This window comes from Bufo gargarizans, chromosome 4 (assembly GCF_014858855.1).
Source record: "Bufo gargarizans isolate SCDJY-AF-19 chromosome 4, ASM1485885v1, whole genome shotgun sequence".
Taxonomy (NCBI): domain Eukaryota; kingdom Metazoa; phylum Chordata; class Amphibia; order Anura; family Bufonidae; genus Bufo; species Bufo gargarizans.
Window position 1 is genome coordinate 285,355,694 of NC_058083.1, and position 23,925 is coordinate 285,379,618.

The 23,925-nt window shown below is 44.0% G+C and overlaps 1 protein-coding gene across 1 annotated transcript in view; it reads left to right on the plus strand.

Moving 5' to 3' along the window:
- The window catches only part of QRSL1 (glutaminyl-tRNA amidotransferase subunit QRSL1), a 54,851-nt gene that overhangs the window by 22,293 nt on the left and 8,633 nt on the right, over positions 1-23,925 (plus strand). The window contains exons 5-10 of the mRNA XM_044290260.1: positions 1,469-1,645; positions 4,293-4,468; positions 4,557-4,669; positions 11,631-11,823; positions 13,446-13,563; positions 23,543-23,748. Coding sequence (XP_044146195.1) covers positions 1,469-1,645; positions 4,293-4,468; positions 4,557-4,669; positions 11,631-11,823; positions 13,446-13,563; positions 23,543-23,748 — 983 coding nt within the window. The remainder of the gene's footprint in view (positions 1-1,468; positions 1,646-4,292; positions 4,469-4,556; positions 4,670-11,630; positions 11,824-13,445; positions 13,564-23,542; positions 23,749-23,925) is intronic.

The following is a 23,925-nucleotide window of genomic DNA, read 5'->3' on the forward strand; positions in this document are numbered from 1 at the left end:
ATACGCCTCAAAAACGCCTGATAAAAACGCCTGTAAACAGCGCTTATCGAATACGCTCAGGTGTGAACCCAGCCTTAAGTGGTTGTTCCACAGTGGCATTTATTACCCACCTACAGAATAGGTGATAAATGTTTGATCACCAGAACTCAGCACTGTCCTGGACTGTATCAGTTAGCCCCAATGGCGACTAGAGAAACACTGTGTTTGCTGGACCACTGCTCTATACTGTATGAATGTGCATGAACTTCTTTTTCTGCATAGTGTGAATTGTGGTGATTGCGAATGCTGGAAACATTTCAACTCTGGAATTGAACATAAACTCCTGTAGCAGTCAACTATGTTTTCCATTCACATTTCTCCTCAATGAGGAGGAACAGCACCATTTTTCTGATTGGTGGGATTCACTTAACTGTTAATAAAATATGTTGGGGCAGACAAAACGCATCCTAAAGTGTCTGTTATAGCAGGCTGAGAGAACCCAGAAATGTGTTCCTTGTGAATTCATAGGTGGTAATCTTTCAGAATGAATGGGCTACAGGTCCTGCTGAGGATAACTGACCTCATTATGCAGCTTATGAAAATTCTGTTTTGGAAAAGTGTAGGTTGACCCCCCCCCCCCGGTCATAGTGGTTGGTAAGATATGTTGAGTGATTAGTTAAAAATGTATTTCTTGATTTGATTCTGAGATTCCTGCGTGCCAATAGGTGCCAGTTTGTTTTCATCTACTATATAATATGACACTGTATAATTTTTTTTTCAATCATACAGTTTAGGCTGTGTTCAACTTATATTTTAGAAACACAAGACTTGTATAGCTCCTTTTTTAATCATACAGTTTAGGATGTGTTCAACTTATATCTTAGAATCAAAAGCCTTTTTAGCTCTTTTTTCAATCATACAGTTTAGGCTGTGTTCAACTTATATTTCATAAACACAAGACTTTATAACCTTTTTAAGCATACAGCATACACTCTGTTAAACCCTTTATTTTAAACACATTTGGCAAATGCTCTGGGAAAGCTCCCATGGCATAGCCAAATCTAGCCCTAGGCCACAATCGCCCAATGAATCGTGTCTTTTTGGCCTCCGTTGGAGTGTTTTTTTTCTCTACAGTATGGGAAAGTGCAGAAGAGTACACCTTTTTATACAGTGGACCACCACACAATGAAACCATAAGGCCGTTGTATGCCACTGTATGACTTTACTGTGGAATATGTTGCCGGCATACATTGGGAAATATTTCCAACATATACCTCTGACGTGAATTTAAAACGCAATGTAGAATGAGCCTTAGTTGGTATCGGCAGAACAACATGTACCTTATAAAGCACTTTGTATTTGATCATGTACAGACTATTGTGTTGCTCAGATCTTTAGCCTAGTAATATAATAACAGAGTTCTGTTAGGGGGAAACCTGATGCTTGTCATGTATGACATCTAAAGTTACATATGTTTTGTTTTCAACAGGTCTGGCAGCACGGATAGCATATTTGGACCAGTGAAGAATCCATGGAGCTATTCAAAGCAATACAGAGAGAAGAGAAAAGACTGTTGTCCTGATAGCGACGTAAATTCTGATTGGGTGATAACTGGAGGAAGTTCAGGAGGCAGCGCTGCTTCTGTGTCAGCAGGAACGTGCTATGTGTGAGTGACTGAATATAATGGCCATGATGTTCTCTGACCTTACAGATAAAGCATATTAGGCATGGTATTAAAAAAATCTACAAGCTGGAAGATGATGCACAGAAAATTGTATATATTACACAGTTTTTGCATTTTATTTCACTCAGCAAAAACTTTATGTATTGCTGTGGTATGTAGGTATGCTATATATATATTTTTTCTCTGTGGTCCATTTCTTGTGTTCTCGTGTATGCTATAGCTTATCAGAGTAGATGCATTCACGTTAAGCTAATCCCATTTGGAGGGGATGCAAATATCCTATTAGCATGTTTGTTCTGTAAATAGCTCTAGTTTTGCATTTAGGTCTGCACATGTAAATATAAAGAAAAATGGCATATGAAGCTGAGTTTCATGGGTCATTGATTTTCATTGTTGTTTCTGCAAAAAAATGCTTTGTGTAAATGTACATACATACGGTAATTGCTTTATACTGCTTGAGTTGTTAAAGAGGTATTACCATACTGGACATTTCTACAAATCCACAGATATGATGCAAGTCCCACTTGTGGTAACTGCCCCAGTCTTTATAATGGGGGTTTTAGCCCAACATCCAGCCTGGAGAGAGAGCTGTCCATGTAAGTGTCTCTCTCTACTCACTTCTTTGAGAGATAACCAAGCAAGAATGTTTGTCTGTCCCATAGAAGTGAATGGATGCGGCTTGATGTAGTCTTACTGTGCAGGACAGGGGAGCCCCATTCTGCAGATTTGTGGCATATCATATAACTTCTTAAACAGAATATATGATATATTATACGATATACATTTCAGCCCATTCCTGTTCTGTGCCATACATGTATGGCACAAAGGGAGGTGGTTCACATGTACAGATGCTGAGCCAAACCATGAGTAGCGGGTGTCGGCTATGACATACAACTGACCCCCTGATGATCCAGGGCACCTGGATCAGCAGCCTACCTCCCCTACCAAAAGTATCATACTAACCTGCACCCCACCACTCCGGTTCTTCACGCTGACTCCTGTGTCTTCACTTTCAAGCCCAGGGTTTGTTTTCTTCCTCCTTGACATGGGCAAGCCACCAACCACTGGCTTCAGCAGTGATGTGTCCACAAGAGACACCTTACTGCTGAAGCCGGTGGGTGGCTCAAGAGAATTGTGTGACCAGGGCCAGAAGATGGAGACACAGAAGCAAGCACAAAGGACCAGAGCGGTGGGGTGCAGGTAAGTATGATCCTGCTGCACCTGTTGGAAATTATGTATTACTAGACACAACCATCGAATTTCCATCCTCCCATGGGCCATCAAGGCAGCTTCATACATGTATAATGGCCTGACAGAGGCATGGCCTAATAGAATTCCTGTCAGCATTATGCTGCTAATACACTGTAATACACAGAAACACAGTATCATATTAGCGATTAGAGATCCTATGATCTAGTCCCCTACTGGGACTAAAAAAAATATAAAAATTGATTAAAAAAATCTATTAAATGTTAAATATTTTAAAAAGATGTTTTATAAAAACAAATAATCACCCCTTACCTTTACCATAATGATTGGTGAAAAATGAGCATAGCCCTCTCATTATCATTAGAAGGTGAGTGACCAAATGACATGTCTGTTGTGCTGCTGGAGGCAGGATAATAAAACCCTACGAGGCAGACTTACTACTACTGTTTAACATTCACACAAAGTAAACCTAGACAGATTAAAGATCCACCAAAGTTATCACAGTGACTCACTCTGGATGATAAATTTTGTGCACTTTTATACATTTTTGTCTAACTTTACACCGCTTATTGGATAAGTTTACTCCAAAGTTTTGCTCCAAAATCAAATTATACACTGCTTAAGGCCTCATGCACACGACCGTATTTTTTAACGTCACGCAAAACGTGGTTCCGTTGTACCGTGATCCGTGCCCGTTTTTTCTTCCGTGGGTCTGCCGTGATTTTTGGAGGATCCACGGACATGAAAAATGAAATAAAATTCTAAGTCAAGTTTGCCATTGAAATGATAGGAAAAAACGGACACGGATCACGGACACGGATCACGGACACGGATGACAATCTTGGGTGCATCCGTGATTTTCACGGACCCATTGACTTGAATGGGCCTGTGAACCGTTGGCCGTGAAAAAAATAGGACAGGTCATATTTTTTTCACGGCCTAGAAACACGGGTCACGGGCGCGGGGTAAAAACGGTGCACAAGCCGAGTTTTCAACGGCCCCATTGAAAGTCAATGGAGCCGCAGAAAAAAACGGGAAACGGCACAACGGCCACGGGTGCACACAACGGTCGTGTGCATGAGGCCTAACTCGGATGCAATATAGAAAGAAGGCAAGCTGACGGAGAAGTGTGATGCTGGGGAACCTTAGGTCCTGGTGTTCATGTGGATGTTACTTTGCCAAGTACCACCTACTTAAACATGGTTAAAAACCAGGTACACCCCCTCCATGACAGCACCATCCACTAATGGCAGTGGCCTCTTTCAACATGCTGCTGGATATAATGATATGACTAATCGGTGTACATTTGCATAATCAAACTAACATGAAAAAATGAGACATTTCCTAGAAATACAGTATATACAGATGTCATAAATTTTATAGAAAAGCATGATCACTAAAAGTCTTGATTATCAAACAGGGCTCTGGGATCAGATACTGGAGGATCAACCCGGAACCCAGCATCCCACTGCGGTATAGTGGGCTTGAAACCAACCTACGGGCTTGTGTCTCGCCATGGACTTATCCCATTGGTAAACTCAATGGATGTACCTGGTATTTTAACAAGATGTGTGGATGATGCAGCAACTGTGCTAGGTAAAATAAAATATATCTTTGGCATCAAACTTTGAAGTACTTTCACTTCTGATTAACAAACGTTTTTTTTTTGTTTTTTTTTCTTAAGGTGTACTTTCTGGACACGATCAACAAGACTCAACGACAGTCCATGATCACTTCCAGCCATTCACTCTTCCAGATGTGATAGATGTGACTAATCTCTGTGTAGGAATTCCAAAGGTAATACTAAATCATTAGCTACCCTACTTCTCATAATATGCCTAGCAGTGATACTAGTAAGTACAGTATGTAACCGTTGAAGTCAATAATTTGCTGCAGCGAACACATGCTGAAATGGCATGTAATCACTGACAGCCTGTAGACAAAGACTGGAGTGGGACCTCTGGAGCAGCTGCGCTGTATCGGCAGGGAAATGAGGTGGAGAGTACTGTTTGTATGGATATTTCTCATCCGTCTCATTGGGGGACACAGGCTTTGACCATGGGTATAGCTGTTGCCGCTAGGAGGCGGACACTAAGCACGCAAAGTGTAAGCTCCTCCCTCTTCAGCTATACCATTCCTACAGGAGCCTTAGCTTAGTGTCTGTAGGACACTTCTTTTTTTTTCTTCTTTCCTTCTTTAGCGGGAAGCTTCAGGCAGTCCGTAAAACTGCCTGCACTCCCACCCAGGAGACCGGGGGGGGGGGGGGGGGGTCACCTGGGTGGGAGTGCAGGCAGTTTTACGGACTGCCTGAAGCTTCCCGCTAAGAAGAAAAGAAGAAAAAAAAGAAGTGTCCTACAACGGTCCCTTTGGTGCGTTATTTTGCTTGTGCGTCGTGTCGCGCATAATTTCCATCCCCTCAGTCAGACTCCCTCTGCTTTGCATGTGCTGCTCCGCCATCAAGTGGCTCGGCCCCATACCTGTTGCTTCCCGCTGCCCAACCTACGGAAGAACTGAAATGGGCACGTTCCCTATCTAGGGTGGTACAGAATGTCTCCAATACCAACAAAGCTATTGTGGATATATTGGGGTGTTTGTCGGCAAAGCAGTCCTCTGACCGGTCTGACTCTCGGGATGATGGGGTGCGTGCCCATCACGGGCATCCCACAAAACGGGCCAGAACATCCTCCCCCAAAAGGGTGTCTGTGTCTCCCGTTTCCTCGGCCTCTCCTCCTCCTACTAGAGAGTCTCACTCTGACGTGTCCTCAGTTGAAGAGGCATTTTCTGAGGAGAGAGGGTCAGATGAGGATGTTGTCTCGCCGGAGGGTCAGTCGTCCAAAATTTCCTCCATGGTGGACAATCTAATTACCGCAGTTATTGAGACGTTGCAGGTTGAGGATCCCGCACCATCATCTGCTGACTGGTTTTTCCTATAGAAGGTCCAGTCGCTCGCACAAGTGTTTCCCCAACCACCAGGAGTTTGATTCATCTCTCTCCAAGGAGTGGAATTTCCTGGATAGACGTTCTATGTTGCCAAAACGCTTGAACGTCCTTTATCCTTTTCCGGAGAATTTGACTAAGAAATGGTCTGCTCCACCTATAGTGGACCCGCCAGTTTCCCGCTTGGCTAAACATACTACCTAGCCAATGGCAGATGGGGCTTCTTTTTTCTCATATAAAAAATAAGAAGCTGGAAGCGTTTGCAACCAGTGGGCACAGCGCTGAAGCCGGTGTTTGCCTCTACATGGGTGAGCAAGGCTATGGGAGAGTGGGCAAGTAATTTACGTCAGGGTCTCGACTCTTGCAGATGTGGCCCTGCATCTCTCTTATGCAAGTGCATATATTTGTGAAGCATCTTTGGACGCGGCCAGGTTTATGGCTCGCTCATCAGCCCTGTTGGTGGCTATTCGCCGTACCCTATGGCTCTTCTGCTGGGCGGCAGATAATGCTTCAAAAGGGACCCTGACGGCCCTCCACTTTACCGGCAGCAGACTTTTTGGTAAGCACCTGGATGAGATCATTTCGGACGCTACCGGTGGTAAGAGCACCCATTTACCACAGAACAGGGGCGGTCTAATAAGTAAAAAAAAAGCGGAAGCCTTTTTTTTGCCAGTTTCAAAGTTTTTCCAGCCCCAAGAGGGCGTCCGACAAGTCAGCCACGGATCAGAAGCGCAACCCTTCCTTCAAGCACTCCCCTTCCTGGCGTTATCGTCAACCGGGCTCCAAGTCCTTTAACCCTAAGAACTCTGCGGCATGACGGGCGGCTCCCGGCGCCCTCCGTCCTGTGTGTTTCGGCATGTTTGGCTTGCTTACGTCTCAGATGAGTGGGTGAGGGAGGTCATTGCAGAGGGCTACAAGCTGGATTTCAAATCCTCCCCTCTTTCCCATTTTTTTCGGTCGTCTCCTCTAGCCTCTCCCGCAGCCACAAATTCTTTTTTTCTTTCAATTCGCATGCTGCTGCAGCAAGGTGTGATTGTTCCCGTTCCTGCACAAGACCGTTTTCAGGGGTTTTACTCCAATCTCTTTGTAGCTCCCAAAAAAGAGGGGACAGTCCATCCCGTTCTGGACCTCAAGACAGATTCCGGATGAAGTCATGGAGGTCGGTCATTGCGTCCATGGAACCGGGGGAGTACCTGTCCTCGAAAGACATCAAGGACGCTTATCTTTATGTGCCCATATGCATCAGTCATCAGAGGTTTCTCAGATTCGCAGTGGGTCCATTTTACTACCAGTTTGTAGCGCTCCCGTTCGGCCTGGCCATGGCTCCCAGGTTCTTTACGAAGGTTCTGGCGGCAGTCTTGGCCCTGCTCCATGCCAGGGGGATCGTGGCGATCCCTTACTTAGACGACATCCTGGTGAAGGGTCCGTCGTTCCAGGGGACAGCGGACAGCTTGAACATTGTTCTAGACACCCTGTAGCGCTTCGGATGGATTCTGAACAGGCAGAAGTCTTGTCTTTATCCATCGCAGTGGTTGACTTATCTGGGTATGGTACTGGACACTTGTCAGGCCAAGGTGTTCTTGCCTCCGGAGAAGCTATCTGCTCTTCGTCTTCAGATTTTCCCCTTGTTGCAGCCAGGTCCGGTTCCCATTCGTCGCTGCATGCGGGCTCTGTGTCACATGGTCTCTGCCTTTTGAAGCAGTTCCCGATGCTCAATTTCATACCAGAACGCTTCAGCGAGGCATTCTGTCCAGCTGGGATTGTTTCCCAGCCTCTTTGGATCGGCCAATGCGTCTCCTTGCCCCAGTGCGCCGGGCCTTCAGATGGTGGATGGTCTCTCCAATGTTGACGTCTGGTCGCTCGTTCCTCTCTCTCCTTTGGAAGGTGTTATCAACAGACTCAAGCCTCAAGGGAGGGTTGGGGGGGGGGAGTGTTGTAAAATCTCTCTGTTCATGGGGTATGGTCACACGAGGAGTGCTCCCTTCCAATCAATGTTCTGGAGTTGAGGGCGATTCGGCTCTCTCTGCGGCATTGGGTCGACCATCTCGGGGGTTGTCCGATGCAGTCCGACAACTCCACGGCATACATCAATCACCAGGGCGGCACCCGTAGCCCGGCAGTCATGGCGGAGACGGTGCTGAGTTCACATAACCAGCGTCGACAACTGGATCGCAGACTTCCTTAGCCGGGAGCGTCTCGATCCCGGTGAGTGGGCTCTTCACCCGCAGGTCTTTCGGGACATCTGCGAGAGGTGGGGTCGGCCGGATGTGGATCTCATGGCCCCACGGTTCAACAACAAGGTCGAGGACTTCTTTACGTGGTCCAGGGACCCCATGGCCCTGGCATGCGATGCGCTGACAATGCCATGGAGTCGGTTCACGTTTCCTTAAGTGTTCCCACCTCTTCCTCTCATTCTGCGTCTTCTCCGGAAGACCAGGTCCAAAGGAACTACCCGTCATTCTCGTGCCCCCAGATTGGCCGCACAGGGTGTGGCACGCGTCCCTAGTTGCCCTTCTCGCCGACGGACCTTGGCATTTTCCTCTCCGGGAGGACCTGCTGTTGCAGGGGCCGATCTTGGACCCAAATTTAGGGTCGCTGCATTTAACGGCATGCCTGTTGAACCCTCCGTACTGAAAACTCTGGGTTTTTCGGATGCGGTGGTCCAGACTATGATTCGGACCAGTAAGCCGTCGTCTTCCAGAATCTACCACGGGACCTGGAAGTCCTACTTTAGTTGGTGCGAGCGGCGACAGCTGTCTCCGTTAATTTTTCTTTGCCGCGACTTTTGGCTTTCCTGCAGTCGGGCATGGACTTGGGGCTGGCTCTCAGCTCCCTCAAGGGCAAGTGTCGGCTCTCTCCATTCTTTTTCAATGGAATTTAGCTTTCCTTTCGGCAGTTCGGACTTTTGTGCAGGGGGTGGCGCATGCTGCGCCCCCCTTCCGTCCTCCATTGGATCTTTGGGATCTTAATCTAGTGCTTATCGCTCTCCAATCTTTTCCGTTTGAGCCTTTGCAGCAGGTGTTTCTGCGCTTCCTGTCTTATAAGGTGGCTTTTTTGGTTGCAATTACTTCTATCCATAGAGTCGGAACTCGCGGCTCTGTCATGTCGGTCGCCATTCCTGATCCTCCATCAGGATAAGGTGGTACTTCGCCCTGTGCAGTCCTTCCTGCCGAAGGAGGTGTCGTAATTTCATCTATGGCCTCGTGCACACAAACGTTTTATTTTTTTCCGTTTACGTTCAGTTTTTTGCATTCCGTATATGGACCGTATACGGAACCATTCATTTCAATGGATCCGCAAAAAAACAAAAGGTACTCCGTATGCCTTCCGTTTCCGTTTTTCCGTTCCGTTCAAAGATAGAACATGTCTTATTATTGTCCGCATAATGGACAAGGATAGTACTGTTCTATCAGGGGCCAGCTGTTCCATTCCGCTAAAAACGGAATGCACACGGATGTCATCTGTATTTTTTGCGGACCGCAAAATACTGAAAAATCCATACGGTCGTGTGCAAGAGGCCTTAATGAGGAGATTATTCTCCCTTAATTTTGTCCGGACCCGTCTCATCCTCAGGGGTAGTTGCTCCATTCCCTGGATATGGTACAAGCCGTTCTGTCCAGACCCGTCTCATCCTCAGGGGTAGTTGCTCCATTCCCTGGATATGGTACAAGCCGTTCGAGTCTATCTGTCCCAGACGGCATCTTCTGGCGAACGGATTCCCTGTTCGTGATTCCAGAAGGACCGATACGAGGACTGGCAGCGTCAAAGACTTCCATTTCCCAATGGATTTATTTGGCTATTGTGGAAGCGTACCACGTTAAGGACCGGGCCCCGCCCTTCCGGGTGACTGCTCACTCGGCTCGGGCAGTGGGGGTCTCTTGGGTGGTGCATCACGGGACTTCGGCCCTTCAGGTGTGCAAGGCGGCTACTTGGTCGTCTTTGCATACTTTTTCCAAGTTTTATAGAGTGCACACCTTTTGTGTCTGCTGACGCGTCTCTGGGGTGTAGAGTTTTGCAGATGGCAGTTCTCTGATTGAAGGGAGAGCTGCTTGTTATGCCCACCCCCAGGGACTGCTCTGTAACGTCCCATGGTCAAAGCTTGTGTCCCCCAATGAGACGGATGAGAAAACTAGATTTTTGTACTTAACGTAAAATCTGTTTCTCTTTCGTTCTTTGGGGACACAGCTCCCACCCGTTCTTTTGTTTAGCCCCTTTTCAGGCCTGTGTGGTTCTGGGTTTGTACATAGTGTAGTTTTCTTATGTCCGGCTTCTCCTACTGCTTTTGCACTAAACTGATTAGCTCGGTCCCTGTAGGAAGGGTATAGCTGCAGAGGGAGGAGCTTACACTTTGTGTGCTTAATGTCCGCCTCCTAGCGGCGACAGCTATACCCATGGTCTATGCCCGTGTCCCCCAACGAACGGAAGAGAAACTGATTTTACGGTAAGTACAAAAATCTAGTTTTTAGTGTATTTGCTGTTTGTTTGTTTTTCCTACTTCCAGACAACCCTTTAAAAATGTGTTCTCTCCATTATTACTTTGCTGTATATATGTATATTCCGTATGCAGAAATTCAGTTACATATGTACAGCATGCAAAGATGCCAAAGAAACACAGATTGACAGATGGAAGGGAGGTATGAGGGTACATGGAAATATTCATGTATACATGTATTCAGTGACAGTTCTCTATAGCATTTAAAATGGCTAACAGTTGCATAGGTTTGTGCCCCAGCGCACAATGCTGTATAGACTATAAGAGTCCATGCACAATAGCCAAGTCTGCTATGGGCTAATAATTTATATATCTTGTATTTTATCAGTCTGTGATTTTACAAAAGTTTACTTTTTGTTGCTCACGAGTTCTGTGAAAATGTATTAATAATTGTGACTAGCATTAAAAGTTAATCGTATCTGGCATAGCCACAAGGGGCCGGAGCACTGCTAGGCCCCAATAACTATAATGGGACCTGGCGGGGATCTTGCCACTTTGCAGGGCAGGCTGTTCCAGCAGAGGAATATTTTAATGCTAGTGTAAAACTACAGATGTAGCAGGGTTAGCACTCCCGCTGTTAACTCAAATTTCTTAACTAATTTCATTATCTTAAGACAAAAGCCATTGCAAAGCAATTGAAGGTGTTTGCTTAGATTAGATAACCAAACTCAAAAATCTCAGAAAAAAGGATTGCTAACCATGCTACATCCGTAGCCTAATAGCACAGGATTCTCCCACAGAGTCCTGTAGTGGGTGCCTGTGCATGCAGCAATGCCATGTGCATAGATCCTAAGAAACAGGAGATTAAAGAACACGTGTAAGTTTAGTTAGGTGGGCGAGATGCTGTTCAGAAGGCTGAGCCTGAGTAGTTACCTTCCTGTACATATATTGTTCTTCTGTTTTAGTTCATTTAAAGGGGTTTTCCAGGACAGATATTGATGACCTTATGCTCAGGATAGGTCATCAATATCAGATTGTTAGACCCCCCCACCGATCAGCTGTTTTGGGTAGCAGTCAGTGCTGGAAACTATACAGGCTTCATCCACTGGCATGGCTTAGCTGCAGTACCCTGGCGTGGCCACTACACAGTGGGCAGATCCTTGTACTGCTGATCCGTCCACTGTATAGTCTCCAGCGTCGGTGGCTGCCCAAAACAGCTGATTGGTGGGAGTGCCTGGTGTTGGACTCCCACCAATCTAATACTAATGACCTATCCAGAGGATGGGCCATCAATATCTAAGTACTGGAAAGCCCCTTTATTGTTTTGTAATTTGAAACACTTCCATACACAAAATATTGCGCTTTTCATCTTTTACTTGACCTTTACAGGAATATCATGCCCCTGGATTATCTTCAGAAGCCCTTTCTCTCTGGTCAAAAGCTGCAGATTTATTGGAGGATGCTGGAGCCAAGGTGGTTGAGGTTTCGATGCCTCACACGCGCTACTCTATTGTTTGCTACCATGTTTTGTGCACAGCTGAAGTAGCTTCAAATATGGCTCGATTTGACGGACTGGAATATGGTAAAACATTTCTCATTTCATATACACGGTATTATAATGTTTTCTTGTCAATAGCATTGTAACAGGGCTTTTGACACTGTCTTATGTTATGCTGTATCTTTTATACCACTTTGATAAATGACCCCCTTAGAGTTTAGTCAAGTATGAAATGGCACATAGTATGGGGGTCATTTATTAAGATTTGCGTTTTAGACGCCTGTCTTAATAACCCCTATGTCAGTCGGTGGATCTGCCGGAGTTTTTATGAAGAGGCGCTGGCCTCTACACAACTTAGGCGAATCTAGCACCAGTTCGAAATTTAAGACCACTTCCTAGCGGTTCTGCATTTAGACCCTTTTCTACGCCTAAGGCTACTTTCACACTAGTGTTCGGGGCTCCGCTTGTGAGTTCTGTTTGAAGGCTCTCACAAGCGGCCCCGAACTGATCCGTACTGCCCTAATGCATTAAAAGAAGAAAAACTGCTACAAGAGGACATAGTTTTAAATTAGCGGGGCAAAGGTTTAAAAGTAATATCAGGAAGTATTACTTTACTGAGAGAGTAGTGGATGCATGGAACAGCCTTCCTGCAGAAGTGGTAGCTGCAAATACAGTGGAGGAGTTTAAGCATGCATGGGATAGGCATAAGGCCATCCTTCATATAAGATAGGGCCAGGGGCTATTCATAGTACTCAGTATATTGGGCAGACTAGATGGGCCAAATGGTTCTTATCTGCCGACACATGCTATGTTTCTATTTTGAGTGGATGCGGATCCGCTCAGAATGCCTCAGTCTGGCACCTTTTGTCCTCTGCTCCGCTCAGCAGGCGGACATCCGCCTGGCCGTGCGGAGGCAAACGGATCCGTCCAGACTTACAATGTAAGTCAATGGGGACGGATCCGTTTGAAGTTGACACAATGTGGCTCAATTTCAAACGGATCCGTCCCCCATTGACTTTGAATGTAAAGTCTGGACGGATCCGTCTGAGCAAATTTCACACTTAGAATTTTTTCTAAACTATAATGCAAACGGATCCGTTCTGAACGGATCCCATCGTCTGCATTATAGGATCGGATCCGTCTGTGCAGACACCAGACGGATCCGCAATGAACGCAAGTGTGAAAGTAGCCTAAAACAGGCGTAGGAAATGATGAATGAGATGGGCTTGCCAGCCCGTCCCCTTCCCCACCCACACCACACCCACTTTTTTTAGACCTGGCGTGAACGGGGAGAACTTGCAGATTAATTTAATATAGGCGTATTTCTGCATAATTAATGACCCCCTATGTATGTATCTAGATGCTTATCTAATAGAAAATGGCATTGAATTTTATAAATAATCTAACATTGTTATATAATTGATCTGAGAAATATTGAAATTGATGGAACTGTAATTATGTGACTACTGTGTATAACCTCAGCTGTATACTACTACAACATGTCTGACAATATTTGATGAGCACTTACCGCCTTTGCCTCTTACATATCCAATCACTCTCCATGACTTATGTCTTTCATTTGTCTTTACTTTGCTTCGCTTTTCAGCTGCACATGTAAACAAGCTTTCATGGTCTGCCATGTTTGTGTTTTCAGCCATGTGATTTTTTTATTTTTATGCTTGACATATTTCTTTTGTGCTTTACAGGGCATCGAGCTAATGTCAAAGACTCGACAGAAGCCATGTATTCTGCAACCAGAAGAGAAGGATTTAATGATGTCGTAAGGGGCAGAATATTATCTGGAAACTTCTTCCTTCTGAAACAGTAGGTCATTGTTTTTTTGTAATGCAGTGTTGACACTTTTTATCCTGATCAATAGCAGTTTCATGTATTCATTGTACCCAGTTAAAGAGGACCTTTCATTACAATAAAAAATCTAAACTAAGATCTCCCTGTACTTACTATTATCCCTGAGCGCCGCTCCGTTCTCCCAGTATAGGCTCCGTTATCTTCAGATTTTCGGCTCAACTGGGAGGAGCCTGCTCTTGTTCTCCTGGGCGTCTCCTTCTCAGGCTATGAGCTGAGCGCTGCGATTGGCCAGCGCTACAGCCTGGGAGAAGGAGACGCCCAGGAGAACAAGAGCAGGCTCCTCCCAGTTGAGCCGAAAATCGGAAGATACCGGAGCCTATACCGGGAGAACGGAGCGGCGCCCAGGGATTATAGTAAGTGCAGGGAGATCCCTGGGCGCCGCTCTCCATGTCAGCATATATAGTTTAGATTTTTTTAGGGATCGACCGATTATCGGTTTTACCGATATTATCGGCCGATATTGAGGATTTTGACTGTTATCGGTATTGGCATTTATTTTGCCGATATTCCGATAACGAATCGGGAACACTGATCGCGCTGCTGACAGCGCTCTCTGTGTTCCCTCAGCAGCACAGGGGAGAAGGAAGCAGTGTCCCCCCCCCCCCTAAGCCCCCCAGTATTAATCATTGGTCCCCTCTCCCCTCCTCCTCCGATCGGAGCCCCAGCAGTGTAAGCCTGGGGCTCCGATCGGTTACCATGGCAGCCATGATGCTATTGAAGCCCTGTCTGCCATGGTAAGCTCCATGCTGCTGTGTGCACAAAGCACAGGGCAGCAGGGACAGTGTGAGATCCTATTCACCCTGATAGAGATCTATCAGGGTGAATAGGACAAGGGTTCTAGTCCCTAAGGGGGCGAAAAGTTAGTAAAAAAAAAAAAAACGCCTAAATATAAATGAAATATAAAAGTATAAATGAAAAAGAAAGATTTACAAAAAAAAAATACACATTAACAATAAACATATTCATTTTCAGCAGGATTCTTATATTTTTTTCAAAAATGAAAATTCACATAATATCGGTATAAATTATCGGCTATTGGCCTAAAAGTTCACAAATTATCGGTATCGGCCCTAAAAAATCTATATCGGTCGATCCCTAGATTTTTTTATTGTAATGAAAGGTCCTCTTTAAACATTCTTAAATCAGTAATCAATACTGGGTCTGCCTTTAGGCTAGGTGCACCTAGATTCTGGTACATGCAAGACACTACTGGCTCCCATCATAGTTACATAGTTGATACGGTGGAAAAAATACATAAGTCCATCAAGTTCAACCAAGGGATAGGTGGGTACGCGAATCCCAGAAGGAAGTGAGACTCAGATTTCTACATGTTTTCATAAGCATTAATGTTGTTTACTTTTATGAATTCATCTAAACCCTTTTTAAATCTGTTCCTGCTTTGACCACGTCCTGAGGAAGTCTATTCCACATCTTCACAGTTCTTACAGTAAAGAAGTTTTGACGCTTCTGGATACTGAACTTTTTATTTTCCAGTCGGAGGCAATGCCCCCTTGTCTTTTGAGGGCATTTTACATGGAACTGTTTTTCTCCATATCTTTTGTATGGCCCATGTATATACTTGTACAGGTTAATCATGTCCCCCCTAAGGCTACTTTCACACTTGCGTTCGGAGCGGATCCGTCTGGTATCTGCACAGACGGATCCGCACCTATAATGCAAACGCTTAGATCCGTTTTTTTTCATGGTAATGCAAACGGATCCTTTTTGACTTTACGTTGAAAGTCAATGGGGGACGGATCCGTTTGAAAATTAAGCCATATAGTGTCAAATTCAAACGGATCTGTCCCCATTGACTTCCATTGTAAGTCTGGACGGAGCCCAAACGCTGCCAGACTGATGCATTCTGAGCGGATCCGCATCCACTCAGAATGCATTAGGGCTGGACGGATGCGTTCAGGGCCGCTTGTGAGAGCCTTTAAACGGAACTCACAAGCGGAGCCCCGAACGCAAATGTGAAAGTAGCCTAGACGTCTCTTCTCAAGACTAAATAAATTCAATTCTTTTAATGTTTCTTCATAACTAAGACCCTCCATTCCCCTTATCAGTTTAGTCGCTCTCCTCTGTACTTTTTCCAGCTGTAGTGCGTCCTTTCTATGTACTGGTGCCCAGAACTGAACTGCATATTCCAGATGAAGCCGCACCAACGCTCTGTAAAGTGGTAATATTACATCCCTGCCCTGCGAGTCCATGCCTCGTTTAATGCATGACAATATCCTGGTGGCCTTAGAAGCAGCTGATTGACATTGTGTGCTGTAATTTAATCTACCATCCACAAGGACACCCAAATCCTTCTCTATAAGTGACTCCCCCAGTGTTACATCCCCTAGGACATATGAAGCACAGAGATTATTACTACCAAAATACATAACTTTACATTTATCCACATTGAACCTCATGTGCCAAGTTGATGCCCAATCACTCAGAGTGTTCAAGTCAGCTTGTATTTTATGGACATCTTCAATAGACTGCACAGTACTACATAGCTTAGTGTCATCTGCAAAAATAGTTATGGTGCTATTAATATCATCCTCGATATCATTAATAAATAAATTGAATAATAGAGGGCCCAGCACTGAACCTTGGGGTACACCACTTATAACCCAGGACCATTCTGAATAGGAATCATTGACCACAACTCTCTGGACACAGTCCTTCAGCCAGTTTTCAATCCAATTACAAACTATACTTTCCAAGCCTATAGACCAGGCATGGCCAACCTGTGGCTCTCCAGCTGTTGTAAAACTACAATTCCCACCATGCCCTGCTGTAGGCTGATAGCTGTTGGCAGTCCAGGCATGCTGGGAGTTGTAGTTTTGCAACATCTGGAGAGCCTCAGGTTGGCCATCCCTGCTATAGACCTTAATTTACCTAGTAAACGTCTATGAGGGACAGTATCAAAAGCCTTTGCAAAATCCAGAAACACTACATCCACAGCTGACACTCTGTCCAGGCTACTACTCGCCTCCTCATAAAAACAAATCAGGTTAGTCTGACAACTTCTGTCCTAGGTAAACCTACGGTATGTTGGTTATCACTTATAATATTATTTACAGTCTTATACTCCTGTATATAGTCCCTTAAGAGTCCTTCAAACATGTTTCCCACAACAGAAGTTAAACTAACTGGTCTATAATTATCTGTGGAGGACCTAGATCCTTTTTTGAATATGGGCACCATATTTGCCTTGCGCCAATCACTTGGCACTGTACCAGTACCTAGAAAATCTTTAAAGGGTAACTGTCATGTTTTCATAAAAAAAAAAATCTATTTTAGCATATGTTACTGCTGCAGCAGCATTATGCATAAAGCAATCTTTAGTTTCTTCACATACCACTGTTTTCCTTGAGTTTTTCCCTTAGTTACGGCTGTTTAAACATTTACAATGTGAGGACCTTCTCAAGATGGCTCTTCCGCCAGTTCTCTGAGGCCAAAGCTGCTTTCACTCACTTCCCATACACATTTGCTGTAGCCATCAGCTCCCTGCCAGCCAATCAGATTGGATTACTGAGAGACACACCTCTTCACTCTGAAGACTAATGCAGACATGCAGTGTGGCGGACCGCCCCTCTTTCTTCTGTTTATACTAAAGGAAAGACAGACAAGCCCTAGCAATGATCTTTTAAGGGAGCAGTGGAAAGGGACAGAGGACATTAATGAAAGCTGTTATTATAAGGTAATTACAGATCTTTTGACAACCATTGACAGACTAACTCGGGTATACATGCCTAGCTCTAATAAACTAGCAAATAAATAAAAAATATGACAGTTACCCTTTAAAAATTATAAACAGGGGCACAGCAATGATTGAACTGAGCTCTTTAAGCATTCTTGGGTGTAATCCATCTGGACCTGGAGCCTTGTTCACATTTACTTTATTTTACTTAGCTTGGACATCGACAGTTAGCCAATTGAATATATTACTGATGTACTAACAGCCCCAGCACCACAGATATCATCTCATTTATCTTCTTTTGTATATACAGAGCTAAAAAAAAACATTTAGTAACTCTGCCTTTTCCTTATTTTCAGTGACTAACCCCCCTTTACCATTATTTAGGGGACCTACCTGCTCAGACCTTGTTTTTTTTTAGCATTCATTACAATAGGTTCTGTTGGGTTCCAGTGTGAGTGCTGGCATTTTGACGGATGAAATACTACTGCATGCAGCACTATTTCCTCCTTTATTTTTTGCAAGAATCTGCAACAGAGGCTCCTGCCAGAACATCCACCACAAATGTGCACGTAGCCTTACTTATTTATCATTCTTACATTTATCATTCTTACATTGTAGCCTTACATTTATTTTATGTCTGTTTTGTGATTTAAAAGTTCCAATTTATAAATCCCTCATTGGTGTATAGTGAGGAATGAAAACATTATTAAAGGGGTTGTCCGATGTAGTAGTCAATCAACCCAACTCTCTGAACTTGTGCTCAATAAAAAAATTAAAAAATAATCGCCTGTCTGGAGTCCCATCATTCCCATGCCGCTGCCTGGTTCCTGGCCGCTTCCGGTCCTTGCCAGACTGAAAGAGACTTGGTCCCATGACGGATGCAGCCACTTACTGGATTCAGCAGTCACATGTGCTAGGATGACACATCACTGCTAGTGACATGCTTTTACAGTGTTGAGTTGGTTGACTCCTAGGCCGGAAACTCCTTAAATCACGTGTAGCTTAAACTTAAAGGGGTTCTTCAGTCTTTTAGGATAGGTCATCAATATCAGATTGGTGGAGGGTCCGATATCGTGCACATGTCGTGTACCTGCTCACTGCTGCTTTGCCATAGACATAGCAGCAGGAAGAGAGACGGCACGTGCACACTGCGCCCGCCATCTTCTCATACAGCTGATCCGTGGGGGTGTTGGGCTCCCGCCGATCTGATAGTGATGACCTATCCTGAGGATAGGTCATAAATACTAAAAACCCAAAGAACCCCTTTAATTATTACAAAGAGGGAAAGATAATTAACAAGCCTACAGCACCAATATTTTAGAGGGGTTGTAAACAAATATCTCAACATAGTGTCAGCTTCTATAGTCTTTACCCTTTCTAATATATGTCAAGGAGACCCACAGAAGAAAATTCCCAACACCGTATAGTGCAGGCATCCTCAAACTGCGGCCCTCCAGCTGTTGTAAAACTGCAACTCCCACAATGCCCTGCTGTAGGCTGTTCGGGCATGCTCGGAGTTGTAGTTTTGCAACAGCTGGAGGGCTACAGTTTGAGGATGCCTGATATAGTGTATATCAAACCTGAAATCTGCAACAAAAAAAAAAGACATAATTGTCGGAAGTTTGAGCCCCAAAGCTTGAAGTTGTTCTACTGAGAAATTCAGACAACAGTATTTTCTGTAAACTGATAGATTTTGTGTGGTTCCAATTTATTATATCATTATATATTGGTATTATATTATTATTATATATTTATACATTTAGCTAAATTATAATGTTATCTGTAATGTTGTATGTGTTGGGACATTGATGCATATAGTGATATGAGACCATACCATTCACCTGACAAATGGTCATCAGAATCTCCCAGTAATTCATTTTCAGACCTTGGGCAAATCGTATCAGTAAGGTGTAAATATACATTAATGCCATTTTGTAGCAGTATGTTTTTAGAAATGTAGGTAAATATTCTGCAGTATCAAAAAATATGACTGGCATACTAAAATGCATCACACACTGTTCAGACATAAGCATCTTTTGTACACAAGTCCTTGTAATGGTTTCTTTCTCTAAGGCCTCATGCACACGACTGTTGTGTGCATCCGTGGCCGTTGTGCTGTTTTCTTTTTTTTTTTCGCGGACCCATTGACTCTCAATGGGTCCGTGGAAAAATTGGAAAATGCACCGTCAAAAACCTGAGACCGTGATCCGTGTATCCTGTCCGTCAAAAACCTGAATGTTATTGATGCAATAGAGGGAGGGAGGGGGGCTGGGGGAGGCCGCACACTGCCACCAATGTTAATAATGCAATAGAGGGAGGGAGGAGGGGCCGGGGGAGGCCGCACACTGCCACCAATGTTAATAATGCAATAGAGGGAGGGAGGGAGGGGGGCCGGGGGAGGCCGCACACTGCCACCAATGTTAATAATGCAATAGAGGGAGGGAGGGGGGCCGGGGGAGGCCGCACACTGGCCACCAATGATATTCAAACTGGGGAGGGGGGGGGTTTGCGGCACCTGAGGGGTTAATTGTGCTGATCACTGCCCCCTGTAAGAGATCGGGTGCTGCCAGGCAGCAGGGGGCAGTCATGTACACAGTTTGTAGTATATTCTAACTAGAAGCGTCCCCATCACCATGGGAACGCCTTTGTGTTAGAATATACTGTCGGATATGAGTTTTCACGATGTAACTCATATCTGACAGTATATTCTAACATAGAGGCGTTCCCATGGTGATGGGGACGCTTTAAGTTAAATTATACCATCGGATTGGAGAAAACTCAGATCCGATGGTATAAAAGAGACTCCAGACTTTACATTGAAAGTCAATTGCACCATATTGTGTCAACGTCAAACGGATCCGTCCCCATTGACTTGCATTGTAATTCAGGACGGATCCGTTTGGCTCCGCATGGCCAGGCGGACACCAAAACGACTTTTTTTTCATGTCCGTGGATCCTCCAAAAATCAAGGAAGACCCACGGACGAAAAAACGGTCACGGATCACGGACCTACGGACCCCGTTTTTGCGGACCGTAAAAAAAAAACGGTCGTGTGCATGAGGCCTAATGATGTACATTGACTTACTGGAAAAAGCAGGAATTAAAAAGGACAATTGGTGATTAGCAGATGTATTGTCTTTTGGGAACAATAGATTATGAATATTATCTAATAATTAGTTATTTCTGTTTCAGAATATACTGTTCATTTGGAATCAAAAGACATAAAACGAAAACCTGTCATTACTAAAATAACTTTTTTTTTTAAACATAAATCAGTAGCACTTATGGATCTAAAAGTCTTTAATTTATCTCAATTAGATGAAAGTGGCTTCTTATATAAATGTTCATATATCTTCTATCTCGCCTAAAAAATCCCTCTGGATTGAACCATATTTACAAGACAGTGAGAAGCTACAGCAGTGAGACCTTAAGCTGTGAGAGGGGTAGAGGGGGAATCCTCTTCCAGTCACTCATCTTGTTAGTGAATGAGGGGAAGAGAGTATGGAGAGCAGCAGGAAAAGACATTTGATAGGTCAGCTGTGCTGTTTTGTCTGACCTAAGACTTGGAAGAACCTGTTCATTCATTAGAGTTACACTCGGGCTCCACAAAGATATAAATTGTGTTACAAAACCGCCCAAAGAAAAAATCTGATATGGTTGCGTCAGTTACACGAAGCCTCACAATCTTTCTTCAAACTGCAGGTGATGCCATGTCAGGGAAATGCCCAAACTAAACAGGCTAGCTTCTAGCTGTAACTTAAAGGAAATGTGTCACCAACATTTTATCTGCCAGATAAAACGAGATAGTAACACATATGCTTTTTTTCTAATCTGATTTCTGTTTTCTGAACTTGATTATGGGGGTGGCCATCTTGCCTGAGCTGTTCTTAACAACATTTACAAAGCATTAAAAAAAAATTACGCCAGCCCCATAGTCCATAGACACAGTGGTCAGGAGGCGACTATTAACTTATATAGGAGAGTTGTCTAGGAATGATCTGTGATTCTTATCTATACACAGAGGGGATATCTCCTTATCATTGTAGGCGGGATTAGAATAATATATAACTGCAGTAAAGTGATCTGTACAGACCAAGAAGTGGCGCCTATTATTGCGCTTAGTGGCCAGTGCAAAAACTGCAGGATTTTCGTTTTTTGTTTAAATCTAGATATTTAAATTTGAAATAACATCAGCAAAAATTCTTTAAAAATATATTAAACATAAAAATGTGATTTAAAGGGCTTGGACATATCCCCATCTTCACCCCTCCCGCCCCCCTGACATGAGCATGGCCTTTTTTGTTTGCAATGGCTCACTGCTAGGTGAAGACTTCCACCCAGCAGTGTTCCCGGTGACGTTGCTGGCTCTGATGGGCGGGCTCTAGCTCTGCCCTAGCCGTTTTACAGGCTAGGGCAGCGCTAAAGCCCGCCCATTAGTGCCGATGATATTACCGGTCTCATTGCTGGGTGGAAGCCTCTGCCTAGCAGTTCCTATAGAGAGTCCGGTAAGTCACCAGATCTCCTAAAAAAACAATAGGTAAGCTGATACAATGTATCTGTTTTTATATTCACTAGTTTCATGCAGAAGATTTATGTATCATATTTTCTCCATTGTCTTGGCCCAGTGCTCATATTTCAGTTTACAAAAATATTAATGGCAGGGCTGCATTTACCTTTGTATATTAATATACTATATATACTTAAAGGGGTGTTCCAGCACAAGAAAAAAGCTGTCGCAGGGGCTGCACATGATCTAAGAAAATAGCAGAACTTAAACTGTCCTCACAGATCCCCTTCTGCTGCCATTCCAATGGTGCCGAGGTTCACACTGCCTTCCACTACCTGCTCCTGTTCTCAACACGACTGTGACTGCTGCTTTGCCAGTCACTGGGGGAGTCCTTGTGTTGAGAACCGGAGCAGGAAGTGGAGCACAGTGGGGATCCTGGCACCATCAAAATGGAAGCTGCTGGGGGTCAGCGAGTTTAAGGTCTGTTATTTTTTTTACAGCACGTGCAGTCCCCGGAACAGAATACCCCTTTATTATACCTAGCTCAACAAGGCTAGGTCCCATGACCCCTTAAAGGAACACTCCAGGAAGTACTGATCCAATATGTTATGTCTTGTGAAGGGGCAATCCACGTCTTTGGTGTTCTTTGAGTCGTGCACCACATCATCAGGCTAAAAAGCTATAAATCCATTACCAAAAAGTAACAAGCACATAACAAGCTTACACAGGGGCCCAGCTACTCTCAATATTAAACCTACAATAACCGCCAATAATCCCCAATAAACTATACAGAGAAAGTATAAAAAAAAATCTATATTTTATTAGACATGAAATCATAACAATAATAAACTGGTGAAGAAGAGGGAAAGTTAGTATAGCCACACGTTACTGCCACAGAATGGAAAGCAAACCAATAGGACATAGGACTATATAAATAGTGACGAATACCGGAACAGTAGTTATATAGTACCACTTCAATAAATAAAGGGAAGCTAAAATACCCCCAAAGCTTATCGTACTGAGAGACTCCTATTGGCACCAAACGGTAGATGGAAAATATATATTAATATATAAAAATATATAGCAGTGCTAGAGTTTAACCGGGCCCTCCAGAATTAGTGTCAATCTCACTGAAATAAAAGGGAACCAAAAAATGGATGTTCCTACGTGGCACAAATATGTGAACCACATAGATAAAGTCTTCAAAGTATACCCATAATGAGATGTGTCCTCGGCGCTTGTTTCACCACCGAGCTGGCTTTGTCAGGAATCTCTCCGTACGATAAGCTTTGGGGGTATTTTAGCTTAACTTTATTTATTGAAGTGGTACTATACAACTACTGTTCCTGTATCAGTCAGTATTTATAGAATCCTATGTCCTATTGGTTTGCTTTCCATTCTGTAGCAGTAACTTGCCCTCGTCTTCACCAGTTTATTATTGTTCTGATTTTATGTCTAATAAAATATAGATTTATTTTTATTTTTATACTTTCTCTGTATATTATATTGGAGATTATTGGTGGTCACTGTATTGCCTTTTTTCTCCTGGCGTGTACCTTAATCAAAGAAAAATTGTGATATGTTTCTCTGCAGCCTTTGAAACTGTTGTGCTCATGGCACATCTACCTTCTGTGCAGTTTCACTTGCACAGTGTCTTTATGCTTTATTGCTCATAGCATCTTGGTTTATTTTACAGACAATCTCCTTACTAAGTTTCGTTTGTTTTGTTTCAGAAACTATGAAAAGTATTTTCTGAAGGCTCAGAAAGTGCGACGTTTGATAGCAGATGACTTTGTGAATGTCTTCAAATCTGGTGTAGATGTCTTACTTACTCCAACCACGCTAGGAGATGCAACTCCCTACTTAGAGTTCATCCAAGAGGATAACAGAACTCGCAGTGCCCAGGAGGATGTGTTTACACAGTGTGCCAACATGGCTGGTAAGCATTATTTAAGAAGATTTAAAAATCGCGGAGAAGCCACTGAATAGTCCCGTTCTAGTCTTCCTGCCGCTGTTTGTTTACAGACTGCGGCAGTGTCATGAAGTTATGTGGCACGTCACCAGAGAAGCCAATTACTGTCCCCAGCAGTATACCACTGAGGACAGTGATTGGTTG